The 14,206-nt window shown below is 39.3% G+C and overlaps 1 protein-coding gene across 3 annotated transcripts; it reads right to left on the minus strand.

Annotated features, from left to right (window-relative positions):
• Positions 1–215: 215 nt before the first annotated feature.
• On the minus strand, positions 216–7,847 carry LOC112168155 (heterogeneous nuclear ribonucleoprotein Q). Of its 3 annotated transcripts, none has more exons than XM_024305282.2 (9): positions 7,619–7,847; positions 5,318–5,749; positions 5,116–5,232; positions 4,752–4,892; positions 3,854–4,027; positions 2,668–2,875; positions 2,371–2,543; positions 1,211–1,296; positions 216–638 (listed from the first exon to the last, which is right to left on the minus strand). In XM_024305282.2, the coding sequence occupies exons 2-9, from the start codon at positions 5,738–5,740 to the stop codon at positions 431–433; spliced, it is 1,530 nt and encodes a 509-aa protein (XP_024161050.1). In that variant the 5' UTR covers positions 5,741–5,749; positions 7,619–7,847; the 3' UTR covers positions 216–430. The 3 variants fall into 3 exon arrangements, with proteins under 3 accessions (XP_024161050.1, XP_024161047.1, XP_024161045.1); XM_024305279.2 differs by having other exon boundaries at positions 5,318–5,774; XM_024305277.2 differs by having other exon boundaries at positions 5,318–6,356.
• Between the last annotated feature and the right edge of the window lie 6,359 nt (positions 7,848–14,206).

Here is a 14,206-nt window from a genome sequence, read left to right on the forward strand (position 1 = left end):
TACGCATAGGCATATCGTAGTATCATACTACTCTTATTCTTCATAAATAGGCAACCAAACTAAAGAGAATCATACATGATACACAATGCAGCACAAAAATTGTTTCACTCTGGCATGATGCCATTTTTTTTTCAACCAACCAAACTGACGAATACATTCTGCTAATATGCCTCTGTTGAACTTCTTGTTTCTTTTGCCGTACTTGCAAGATCAATAATAGATAAATCTATCAAATCAATTCTGACCAATAACAATACTTATGCAACTAATGAATACATCATTTATATATCTGTTGCTGAATGAAGAATCAGAATCCTAAACGCACTTCCATAAATAATCATGATGTTACAACTTTTTAACCATTACAACCAGGACTAGTAGAGTACACGAGAATGCAGACCTTCCCAACTAGCAACAATTACTAGAACAATCAATATGGGTGAAACCTGCGCCCATGCCCAGCATCATGGTTGTGCCTTCCCTTATTTGAACCACCACTACTCTTGCTACCGCTCCCGCCACCACCCCGGCCACTATTTCGCTGATGTGCATGCGGCGTGTGTGGGTGTGGGTGTGGGTGCGGGTGCGGGTGCGGGTGTGGGTGTGGGTGTGGGTATGGCTGAGGCCCTGGTTGTTGCCTGCAATAAGGACAATCAATTACTCTAGTTGGTAAATGCATTAGATCTAAAGTGTCAAATATCAACCAGATCCTGAATTATCATTGAGATGACAATAATCACATCCTGCAATAAACTTCCTTTGGAACAATTAGGCCCCCCATTTGGAGAACCGATGCACTACGGTATGTAAATTATACAAGCTAATTTCTAAAGCAATTGTGGTTATTGGTTTGTTATTCAAATCATCCCAACAAAGAGTTAAGTCTAGGCATGTTTACAAGAGTAAACAGACCAAGACCAACTTCTGTTAACGAAAAAATTAACAACTCAATGAACTCATATTTATAAGCTCCACCGGGAAAATTTACCCAAACAAATAAAACAGCAAGTTAGTTTTCTATGGATCAACTTCTTGTAACATCAAGCCTGAAGATACAATTACTTGAAACTAGAGCTCAGAAGTATAAGCCACTGGCTTTACTATTTGATTTACTCTATTACTTATTTTGCAAGGCAGACATAGAATGAAAAATGTAATGTCAAACAATAAGCAATTAAAGGTATTGAGCCAAAAGATGTACTGTGCTTACAAAACATATCCAATCCGTCCATCAGGCAGAAGCATCGGCATCATTGCCATGCCAGCAGGAGCCGGTCCTGGTCCAGGCATCAAAGGCTGCAATCAGGTTAAGGCAGACTCTTAGAAAATTTTGTCCTTCACGTCTTTGTATGACATTGAGAACTATGAACTAAAAACTGTCCCAGATGAGATTGAATCTTTATGATTTTGGTTCTCTAATTTGGATCCGGTGGCATTAAGTCATCAAAATTTGCATGTCACATGCTCTGAACAAAGAATGCAAAATCATACAAGTATTTTCAAAGATCTACAATGCATGGAGGGAAGAGCGCATACCAACCCCAGATGAACAAATATTTTCAAACAAAAAATAAAACAAACAAACAAACAAGTGAACCCTGAACTTTTATATACATCGAGAAAAATGCTTTATTCAAGAATCAACATGTTATTTAAAGAGATGGACGTGTAATTTGGAGAACGCTTTTCTGGAAACAGGGCCTTGCTATTAGTGTGAGTTACTCATAAGGTTATAATATACAAGCAATCAAGGAATCATACACTGATGCATGATCCATTTAAAACAGAACAAATAGAAGGCTTATTATTAAGTATCAGGGTCTCGTAAATACGATATTGGGCTTGGTACTTACATATTGGTTAAGAATAACTTTAGAATGTCATAACCTTGGAACTTTTGCAATGTCTACTGTGGATAGGGTTTACTGTTCCAACATTGGAAAAGAAAATTATGATGACTTTTAAGAATAGGGTGTATTGTTTTAAAATTGGATTGGCCATAATTATATATGTGTGTGTGCGAGCGCACAACACACAGAGAGACATAGAGATGTTAAAATACTCTTGTGGCTCAATGTTTCATGATATTTACTTTATTGTCTACAATCCAAGAAAAATAGTATTTGTATAGCCCATTCAAACTGCTAGAAAAGTTCCAAAACGGACATAACAGAAATCAGGGATCAACAGTCTAATCAAACACAAACAATAGTTATCAGGCCACAGAGAAAAGCCATTTGCAATATATTTGATATCCATTTATTGTTAAATTATGAAATTCCACGAGCAATATGTGAAACGTACATTTTAGTGGACTTATTATTTGAGAATACCCAACAAAATCAGCATAGGTCGGCAGACATATCTCACCTGTGCAAAACCTGCAGCACCATATCCTGCACCAAGAGCCCCATAGGCACCCCCAGGCACACCATAAAGAGCACGAGCTGGATAACTGGCAATCAACCCTGACCTCTGGGAATTCGATCCACCGGACTTTTGATCTGCCTGTGGCCTTGCAAGAGAGCACTCCAACAGCTGGCCTGAAGATAATGAGACCCATAAGAATTTACAAGCTTCTTCAAACATCATTTTTGAGAAGGAAAACGGAGAACAAAGAAAAAAAGGATTACAGTTAAGAGTTTAAGACATAATAGAATTTATTACCATCAAGTTCATAATTTTCAGTGTTCTTCAATGCTTTCATAGCACTTGACCTCTCTGAAAAATGTACAAAACCAATTCTATTCCTCTCCTGTCCGGATTTTGAAGCTGGCAGAACCACTTTCATGATTTTCCCGTGGTGTTCAAATAGCTTCTTTAACTGTTCTTGCGTCACAGTTTTGGGTAAATTCTTTACATAAACCGCCTTCACCTGTATTTTTTTATTTTGTTATTTTATGAGAACACAATTTCCACTGGGTAAAAAAAACAAAGCATACAACAACAGAGGACATCCCACTGAAGGCATGGCACAAACAAAAACAAAGCAATAACTTCACCAGTCAGAGACCAAGTACATAACAGAAGGTTGCAAAATAGGACACCAGAACTTCAAGCTTCCAGACAACTATCTTCTAGCTTGAAATTCTTCTGTCCTATTTTGTTATTTATTTTATGAGAAACTTAACTTCCATTCAGTAAAAGCAAAGCATTCAACAATAGAGGACAAGGATCCCACTGAAGGCAAGGCACAAAACAAAGCAAAAATACTTCACCAGTCACAGACCAAGTACATAACAGAAGGTTACGAAATAGGACACACAAGCTTCAAGCTTCCAGATGATTATCTTCTAGCTTGAAGCTCTGTTTCCAATAATACAGCTGTTCACCCACCAAGTAGTGAGATAACTATCAAGTATTAACAATACAGGAATCTACAGAAAAAAGCATACGAAACGGGAATGGACAAGTTCAAGAGGGGAGAAAACAATACAAGATGGACAATATTTAGACCAAGCATAGACCATACCAACAAGTTGAATGGTTTGCGGCTATTTAGGTAAGGGGATAAGGCCTAAAATACAATTGAAGTGCAGAAGTTATTTAGGGAAGCTGGGGTCTCCCAAAAGGGAGTCCCTATTCTCTTTTGTCAAAACCAGATCGCTTTTGACATTGTACCCAACAGAACTCCTGTGTTGATGCCCTGATAAGCAGAATTATGAATTTTTGTCTATATCTCAAGAAGTCAATTTCCGAAAAACAAAAGATTGTAGTTTATTTGGTCATCCACCAAGTCAAAAGATTGACATTTCCTTTTAATATCAACATTCCGGCTAGAGTTGAATCCTCAACCATCAGATGTGAAAGAAGAAGGGAGAAAGGAAAAAAAATAATAATAACAAAATGACACCTGAGAAGCAGCAGAAGACTCGGCGTTTTTAGGGTCTGCCCAGCTCACTGTTGGGGCATTATTATCCAGCTTAAATTTGGAGTCCATCATTTTTTGCCTTGAATAGTCAGCACATGCATGGTTATAGTAGTCAATGAAAGCAAACCCCCGGTTATTGCTTGTGTTCTTCATATCCTGTAACAAGAATTGAATAATCAAGGAAGAGAAGAAGCCAAGAATCAAGGAGAACAAGCTGGATCACTGACAACAAAATATAGTAGCCTCATCTTGGATAGCAAAGAAGTACCGTCTTAGGCATTGGAAACCCAGAACTAATCCCATGGGCCTAACTCCAAAAGACCTTTTGGGTCCAAAGAGAAGTCTCCATGGTAGTGCAATGCACGATAACAAAGAAATCCAGAGTCAAAATTAAGGCTTCCTTATTGATTTAGTTATGTATTTTTTTTTCTCTTTTTTAATGAGAAACAAACTTGAATTATAGTTCTCCAAGGGTAATTGTTATCTACCGACTCTTTTGATAAGTATTTTGGTATTTGAGGACTCTAGTAGATGTATTTGAAGCCTATGAATAACATTTTCTCTTGCAAGGAAAACCAAATTCGGAGTGAACGAAAACTGAGTGTCTTAAAGCCTTAATATCTTTTCTAGCTTCTACTCTCTTCTATCCTTTCTCTAAAATTACAGAAGTCAAAACCAATTATTCTCTAAACCTAATCCATTTCTTAACATATATATTATTCTAGGCCCTCCATAATCCTAGCCAACACTCACCATCACACATTTACCAGAAACTTTTTAATTGCTAGAAAGTTCAACAGGCTGAGAACAAGGGATAGAGAAACAAACACATAACTTGCTAAAACAATCCAACCACAATTAGCAACCATATCGCACTAACCTTGACCAGTTCTATACCAGAAACTCCAGGACCAACCTCCATCACAACCTTCCTCAGATCTTCTTCTCCCCAACTCCTTGGAACATTACCGATGAACAAACGGTGCTTTGCTTTAGAAGTTGAACATTTTATTCTTTTACCCTGAGAGAGAGAGAGAGAGAGTCAACACAAAAGCAGAGCAGCCTATTGATAATAAATAGCATGAAAGAATGCCCAAAAAGTAAAGAAACAAATTTTTTGTTTCTTTTCAAAATCAAACAAATATCTCAAGATTGTTAGCACTCGTATATCATAATTCAAGGTCAAGGATCAATTGTATGAATCCCCCTAAGCTATCTGCTTATGCAGAAAGAGATTACGCTACCTTAAATTCGGTATTATTCAATTCATCAATAGCATTAGAAGCCATCTCCATGTTTCTGAACGTCACAAATGCAAAGCCCTTATTGTCACCTAAATCCTTTCCCTTCATAATCCGAACCTGTTGTAAAAAATAGTAGCAGTATAAAAGATTTGTTTTTATAAGAGCATAAAAATGGTACTTTATAAAAAGCAATTAAATTAACCTCTGTAACTTCTCCTACAGCTTCACAAAAGACCCTTAACTCCTCCTGCATAGCATCATGAGGAATACCACCAATGTAAACTTCAGAACCATGTGGAGGAAGGGCAAGAAGTTCAGCATGTTTTTTCTTCTCCTCTTCACTGCTCTCTGAGTTCTTGACATCAGTTCCAGAGGCAATATTAGCATCTTCATCATCCACCTCTTCTTCTACCTCCTCTTCTTCCTCTTCCTCCTCTTCTTCCTCTTCTTCTTCCACTTCTTCTTCTATTTCTTCTACTTCTTCTTCTTCCTCAACCTCTTCATACTCAACCTCTTCATCCATTGCCTCATCAGGATCATTGTCTTCATCAATACCAACCTTCTCATCAGATGCTATTGACTTTTCAGGTTCAACTGATGAAGCATTTGTCTTTTCCCTTGGCATCTTATGTATCTAATAAAATAAGTTTGCAAGGCAACTGTGAAGAAGACACAGAAGCCAGAAGAGTTCATGGGAAGAAGTAAACACATATTGAAAGGAGGAAACAAAATGAATGGCCAAAAGGAGCTGCCTAATATGACTCTCAACTGAACAGGGTTCATGAGGTCAGAATAAAAAGGGTTTTCAAGTTGAAAGACTTTTATTAAGGGATAATGATAACTTGAGAAAGGAAATAGAGTCTTCTGACTGACTATTGAACGATTTATCAATGAGACTGCTGTCCAAACGAAAAAAAAAAATATTGGCTAGTTTAACCATCTCCAAGGATATATTTATCCACATTGCAATAACAACAATAGCCATGAAGCAGCATACAAGGATCTAGGGGAAAAAATGTTATAGATAACGGAGTCCATATGGAGACCTATATAATGCTTCATTGGTATGCAAATCGACAAAACAAAGGGGCGAAAAAGTAGCAACTGAGATTCTATTTTGATCACTCAGATATAAAAGGAATGAGACCGCTGAAACAAAAAGGAGAACAAAGCCACAACATAGTCCAATTTGACAAAGATAATACCAGTTCCCACACAAATGTACCAATCTGATTACTTTCCTGCAATAAATTGACATATAACGACTGAGATGGGAGTGGACTTTGCAGCTTCAATTTTCATGCACAATCATAATTCACTGTCAAGTAATACATCCTCTACGGCCCTTCCCATCCTTTCGAGAAAGAGAGAACTTGGACTAGTGACATTTCAATAGATACACATGAGATTACATAAAACAAGGTTTTTTTTTTTTCACTTTTGATTCCAAATTTTGACTAGTGCTGAAATTCAATACCACAACACTAATTTTGCCCTATCAGTATAATCAATTTATGTCTTCTATAGCCTTGATCAAATGGAAAAAAAAAAATCATGAAATCAAAATTCAAATCAGATTTTCACCATTAGGTCTAGAAATGGTAAAATGTGAGCAAGATGTTTAATTTTGTTATTATTGCGAGTTATAACAGAAGTTTAAGTTTGATTTTGTCTTTGTTGAAGCAAATCCAACATAAGTTGGGGCAATTTAGAGTTCAATACTGAATGCATGCACATCTTATATATAAATTTTATTTATTCCCAGTGGATTCAATCATATATAGACATATAGGTTCTATCAATAGTAGAATCAATCGAAGTAGAGAAAACTACATGAAACGGGTTACAGGAGTACAGTAACTACTCAAAGCCAGAAAATAGGTAACATTCTAATGTACGGTAACTAAATGAACCGTGTGCAAAATTTTGAGACATAATGGATCCTCTTTTCTGTTATACTCTTTTCCAAATTTCTCTCAAATGCTACTTTAAAGCCCCCAAATCACCAACGTGAACTACAAAACCTTCATCTGGATCATTGAATCCATCTAAAATTGAATATCCCAGCATAGCTGAACTAACTTTTCACATTTTCACAACATAAAACTATGTCTTCCTTTTCACAATGATTTTAAAGTTTAAGGTATACAGATAATCAGAGTATACAGCTCACAACAATGGAATGAGATTTTCTTTTTCTTCTTTTTTAATTTCTGAAGCTCAGCAAGCTCAATCAGTCACAAACCCACAAAGAAAATGTGAATGAAATCAAGAAAGTTTTAAAAAAAAATTTGAAACCCCAACAGAAATATTCCAAATCCCAACTAAGATACAGGGAGACCATTCACAACTGGGGCTGTAATTTCAACACACCCAATCACATTAGCCAACCATAAACTAGATTTCCACAACATAAACACAGACACTCAATAAACAAGTAGTTGCTACATGAAAAAACCAGTGAAGCATGAGTAGCACATAGAAAAAGAGTAAGAAAAAGTACCCAGTAATCGTTGTGGAGATTGAGTTTTCTTTCTTCTGGATTGTGCGTGAGGAGCAAATGAAAGAAGGGAATTCGAGAACTTGGGCAGAGGCCGAATGGGTCTAGACTCTAGAGGGATTCTAGAAACCAAGTAGAGGTAAAAAGTCGCTCAGTGTTGGAGCAAAGGAAAAGATTCGGTCTCGTTTACCAAACGGGGCTTCCCCTAATGCTATCATACAGGTCGAGCTCTCCTACAACATATTTACCAAGTTTACCTTGTACATAAACAGCAGTGTGTTACTAAATAATGTTAGCCTCTTGACCCACATGCGGGAATCAATGTAGATGGGTACAAACAAAACAATCATACCATTTGCTTCATCTCCAAAAATGGAATGGGATTTCTTTTTTTCTTTTTTTTAATTTTTGAAGCTCCTCAATACGAACCTTTCGAGGTATTTTCTGCGCTTTTCATTCATTTATGGGTTTTGGTAGGTAAAGAAGATGTTGGGATTGTTGTGAGTAGTTTGGTGTATAGTTTGTACCCCAAATTGCAAGTTGAGGTAACTGTGCGTGGGGGCGCGTCCAGCCACTTTAGGGCTTCTGTTTTTGTGAGTCAGGTAGAGAGTAACGTTACGGACTTGTGGATATGAATTTTGTATTGATTGGTGTACATTTTGAAAATGATTGAAAATTTTGAAGTTCCGAGATTTCGGAGTATTATTCATGATGATCCGACCATTGGATCAACTGCATTTTTCGATAGGTTGTTAAAGTTATCAAGTCAACGTAACCTATGAAATTTGAGCTCGTTTCGATATGAGTTCGACCTTTCAACGAATTATCATTTAGGGGTTTCGGTTTCATTATCATGAATTTATTTTCAATTCTCACAATTAGTTATTCATAATATCAATTTGTTCAGGGTGATATGTAGATCGAGCTCAAAGAAGAATTCGTCTGACGGTCGTTGTAGTCGTAATTCAGTGAGGGGACAATTATTTTTAAATTAATTATGCATGTAGTATTTTACTTTGAATATTGATTTATCGTAATGATTATTATTATATTATTTGAGTATTGTTGATTTATTGGAGTTTCATAATATTATGTTTTTGATGACATGATAATAATTTTTGACATTAATTAAGTTTTGTTGAAGGAAAACCTAATTTGTGTTTAGCCCAAACTCTAGGTTACTTGACCTAGTGGTAATATGATTTAATTAGAAGGATCTAGAATCCTAATCAATGTAGAATTACTTTCCTTGTATGATTGAGATTCTATGCATTGTAATCCTCTATATAAAGAGGCCCCTATTATCAATGAGAATACACAGCAAATTCCTCTCAAATTCAGTTTCTCTACAACACGTTATTAGCACGAAGCCCTAACCCTGAAACAAATAGCCAAACCCTGATTCAAGAAGCTAAAAACCTTGAATCCGAATACAATTCGTTGAAGCCTTTTCTGCCTCCACCTCACACCTTGAAGAACTTTATCCCAGGAGTCCAGAACCGGCAGCCCCACCTCAAGAACCGGCCGGAAAACCACCGAACCGGCCACCAGAAGCTCTATACAACTAGCAGCAAATATTCCACCGGTTCACCATCTTCCGGACCTCCGATTTCCACCAAATTTTGGTACAAGAAGCCTCTCAAGACAAAGATTCTGGAACCGGAAGAAAAAGTGAGAAAACCGGCCTAAAAGTGCGTGAACCGGCCGACTAAATATCCTGCAGAAAACCGGCAGAAAAGAAAAGAAAAAAAAGAAAAAAAAGAAAAAAAAAAGGGAAAGGAAGCCCAGAAGCCCAAGAAGCAGAAGCCCAAGCCCATGGTAGAGGCCCACTGACGCAGGCCCACTTCCACATCAGCAGGAGGACCCACTGCCACATCAGCACTGCCACGTCAGCACACTGACCCACTGCCACGTCAGCGGTCAACAGTCAGCAGTCAACTCCGGTCAACTATTTTCCGGCCAGTTTCCGGCATCTTTCCGGCCGATTTCCGGCGAATTTTCCGGTCAGCTACAGTGATTTTTCCTGTCAGCTACAGTAACTTTTCCGGCGACATTTTTTTTTTCCGGCCATCTTTTTAAGGTAAACTTTCCTAAAAGTTCCCGTTTTTGAAGTTTTTTTTTATTTATTTCTTCTTCTTTTCTCGGAGACTTCCAAAATCCCTTCTTCTACCCCCCTTTCTTCTTCATAGGGGAGACCAATAGCCGAACTGTGGGGGTTCGTGCTCACTCCAAGCTTGGAGCTTGTAGAGTCCTCCAAACTTAGAGTTTGTTGAGAAGAAAATGATCGACCGCATACATCGTTGTTTCGATCTAATCCAAAACCCCTCTTGGAATAGGATTTTCTTGGAAGCGACTACGCTCAGAAAAATCCCTAATTTCTTGGAAGCGACTACGCTCAGAAATTTAATAAGTTTTTCGTGGTAGCCCTTTTCGCTCCGAAACTAACCCTAATTTCTTGTTCTCTTTCAGGATGAGTAACCTGAACAAATTGGACTTTGCTCCATTGGGAACAACTGGCTCTGGATATCACAGGTGGGTTCGTGATATCCGCCAGCATCTCAAGGCTGTAGGAATCTTGGATATGATTCTCGAGCCTAGCCAGGACGTGATAACTGTTGAGCAAGCTCAAGCTTTGGAAGCAAATAGAGCAGCCTTAGAGGCAAATAAGGCGAAAGCCATCATCCTAATGACTCGTCATATGGATGATTCGCTCCAGTACGAGTATATGAATGAAGAAGACCCCAGAAGGCTGTGGGTCTCACTCGAAGAAAGATTTGGCAACGTCCGTGACTCCCTGCTTCCTGACCTAGAAGTGAGATGGCATAGCCTCCGCTTCTGTGATTTCAAGTCAGTTCTTGACTACAGCTCGGAAGCACTTCGCATTAAATCCTTCATGGAATTCTGTGGTAAAGAGATCACAAATGCGATGTTGATTGAGAAGACTCTCTCTACTTTCCCCGTCTCTGCATTGATGGTTGCTAAGAACTATCAAATCAATGTTACTGCAAGACGAATCACAAGGTTTCATGAACTCATTGAAGCTATGAATGTCGCTGAAAAGCATGACAACATCCTTATTAAGAACTATAATTCGAGATCCGTGGGAACAGAACATATTCCGGAATCCAATTATAGTCGCGCCCCAAAGAAAGGGCGCCAAGAGCGAAACCCTAATCTTAGGGATACATTTGGACGTTCTGCTCCATATAATCGCTCTACTTGGGAAGGTAACCGCCAAAATAGGCGAATACGGAACCGAAAAGGTCAACGTGGAAAGAGAGAGGGAGGCAACGCCTCTGGCCATGTTGGTGGCGCCACCAACACTAAGAGCCATCTAAATGACGCTTTCAAAGCCCCTCAATCAATGGAGTTTGAGCAAAGAGATGTATGTTCTCGATGTGGAGTGTCTGAGCATTGGACACACATTTGTAGAGCTCGTGAAGAACTTGTCACCGCCTACAAAGCATATTGTGAAGCAAGAGAAGCTCACTATGTGGAACAAGAAGATCAAGAAAATGATCTAGAGTGAAGGGTTGCAGACTACAAATCTGGCTGGAATCAATAGATCGCCAATTCTGTTTAAGTCTTTATTTTCCAAGAGATGTAGGCGATTGCCATATTACCTTTATTGGATTAGATTTTCTTTGATCATAGAAACAATGATGTACTCCGTTGGCTTATGAATAAAATTTCGAGTTCTTTTCATTATGACTCAATTTTGATTCTAAGCATATTACTTTGTGACTACGATGGCTAGGCCATCAGTATTAATTCAAGGACATGGAATAGCCCAAGTTCCACTTGCCAAATGGCACCTTGATTACTGTTGTCACAGAAACTCTCTACGCTCTTGGGGCAAATAGTACCCTATGAATAGCCAACGAATTCCATGCGAAAATGCATGTAGAGAACGGAAATGAGTTCCTTTGCATTACCTCTAATGATTGCGAACAAAGATGCATCTTAGAGAAGTTTATGTGTCGCTCTAGTGGACTTTATGTCACTATTCGAGCTATTAAATCCAATAAAGTTATGAGAGAAGATCTCTTGGACTTAGACACATATTGGCTTTGTCACGACAGGATAGGTCATCCTGGTCATGATATGATGATTCGTCTACAAAAAGACTTCACACGGACATCGTTTACTAAGCCTGTTCCTTAGAGAAATTAGGACTGAGATCGTCCTATGCAAAGGATATGACATTACTCATTCTGTTCTTACAAAGAATCCGTAGGGATTTTGTGGATTGATTCAACCAACTTGTGGACGCTTAAATATTTTATGATGTTGGTTGACACGCAAACACGCTAGTCACGTGTTGTGCCATTGTCCACCTATAAATGCTGCATACGCTACACTCCTAGCACATATCATATGACAATGGGCTCACTCCCCAAATCATCCTATTCAGTCAATTGGATTTGACTATGCTAGTGAGTTTACATCGAAGACTTTCGATGGATATTGCAATGGGCTTGATGTTGGACATCACATTCCCATGTACACACCCAAATGGTCTCACGGAAACGACTACGATGGTAGTCTGAACATTGGTAATGCGCACCAATCTTCTTACATCCGCTTGGGGTGATGCAATATCGCATGCAGCTATGCTAATTCGTCTACGACCTAATGCCACTCAATGTACCTCTGCGTTACAGCTAGTGACTGGGTACACGTCTTTTGTACTTACGCACATTTGAGTGAGCCATTTTTGTGCCAATTGCGCCGCCACAGCGCTCTATGATGGGTCCTTACAGACGAATGGGCAACTACGTTGGATTTGAGACTCCAACAATCGTCCGCCACTTAATGCCCTTCCAAGGCGATCTCTTTACCACTAGATTTGCGGGTTGTCACTTTGATGAGACAGTCTTCCCGTCGTTAGGGGGAGATAAGAACACGGATGTTCAACAGGAACGACAGGAATTGTCGTTGTCTGTCCCCACTATGTCTCATCTCGATCCCTATTACAGTGACGAGATCACACAAATATGCTGCAAACATGCCTGCAAGGAAGGACGTCCCTACTAGAGGACGTAGCGCCACCCTACACGGAGGTAGGCATGGCGCCAATGCCAAAGAGAGTGGCACTCTGGCGTTACAGGCCATGGCCTCAGCTAGGATGCGTGGGAGGCCTGTGGGTTCGAATGATACTTTGGCACATTCCAATCCTTTGATCATCAAGACTCAAAATCCGTCTCATGAGTATCTTCCGGGTTATGGTTATCGTTGGGGGACGCCTCAACGTCAAACCCTATTCCTGAGAATATAGAGCTCTATGAAACTTACACTAGTGTACATGAGACGTGGGATAGAAACTCCATCATAATTGATGATGTAGTTACGCATTTTGTTGCGCATGAGTTTGCTGAGTCCGATGATATCGAACCACGCTCCGTTGATGAATGAATGCCAACGTAGAGAGTTTTTGGCTTAAATGGAAAGATGCGATCCAGGTTAAGATGGATTCTCTAACGAAGAGGAAGGTTTTCGAGCTAGAGATGCTAACACCTCCTAATATAAAACCTGTTAACTAATGGGTCTTCGTTAGAAAGCGTAGTGAGAAAAAGAGATGGTAATCTCGCCTTATGGCGCAAGGCTTCTCACAAAACGCCCTGGAATCGACTACGATGAGACATATTCTCTCGTAATGGATGTCATTGCACTCCACTACCTTGTCAGTTTGGTAGTTTCCGAATAACTGAACATGCAGCCTACAAATGTGGTCACTATGTATCTCTATAGGGATCTAGATACGGAATATACATGAAGGTTCGTGGCGAACTTCATTTACCCAAGTCAAGTAGCTCTAGACCATGGAGCGCGTTTACAATAAGGTTGAAACGCTCACTAAAATGACTACTTGATTGGGAAGGGATATGCTCACGCGTTTCTATAACAAGTTTCGGATTCCATCGCGGTTCATGTTGGATATGATCTTCATTAGAAGCCTTTAAAGAGTTAAGGGAAACCGCTGAACACTTGAAATCTGTAGTTTGAGATGAAGGATTTTGGGAAAACACGATTATGTCTCGGTTTGGAACTTGAGCATCATGTCGATAGATGCTTAGGCATTTTGACAAGGTCAAGCCTTCAAGCACCCCCATGATCGTCCGTAGTCTTGATCCTGAAAAGGATCCTCTTCGTCAGAGGATGATGACGAAGATGTGCTAGAGGCAAAAGTGTCTTACTTAGTACAATAGGCGCATTATTGTATTTATCTCAATGCACAAGACCGGACATCTCATATGTTGTGAACTTGTTAGCTAGATATAGCTCTGCGCCAACGCGACGCCATTGGATTGGTGTAAAAGATATCTTTCGATACTTGAGATGTACGATTGATATGGGCTTGTTCTATCCCTATACGAAGAGATGATGGATTCGGACCCATCACACACCAGGAACGCCGCCAACACTGGCCTGCGTCCATTATCCCCATCCCAAAACGACATGTGTTTTGGAAGGTTTTGCTGATGTTGGGTATCTGTCTGACCCACACAATGGTCATTCCTAATCTGGTTAAGTGTTCACCATGGGAAAAGACCGTGACACCTTGGAGGTCTACAGAATAGACCCTAGTCG

The sequence above is a fragment of the Rosa chinensis genome, chromosome 5, assembly GCF_002994745.2.
Source record: "Rosa chinensis cultivar Old Blush chromosome 5, RchiOBHm-V2, whole genome shotgun sequence".
Classification (NCBI taxonomy): domain Eukaryota; kingdom Viridiplantae; phylum Streptophyta; class Magnoliopsida; order Rosales; family Rosaceae; genus Rosa; species Rosa chinensis.

Bases quoted from the DNA above. Each gene is read 5' to 3' on its own strand.
- LOC112168155 (XM_024305282.2), bottom strand. From the start codon at position 5,740: ATGCCAAGGGAAAAGACAAATGCTTCATCAGTTGAACCTGAAAAGTCA. The intron at 1,297-2,370 runs GTGAGATATGTC...ACCTGATTGCAG, and splicing joins GTGCTGCAGGTTTTGCACAG to CCTTTGATGCCTGGACCAGG. The intron at 639-1,210 runs GTAAGCACAGTA...TCCTTATTGCAG, and splicing joins GGACGGATTGGATATGTTTT to GCAACAACCAGGGCCTCAGC.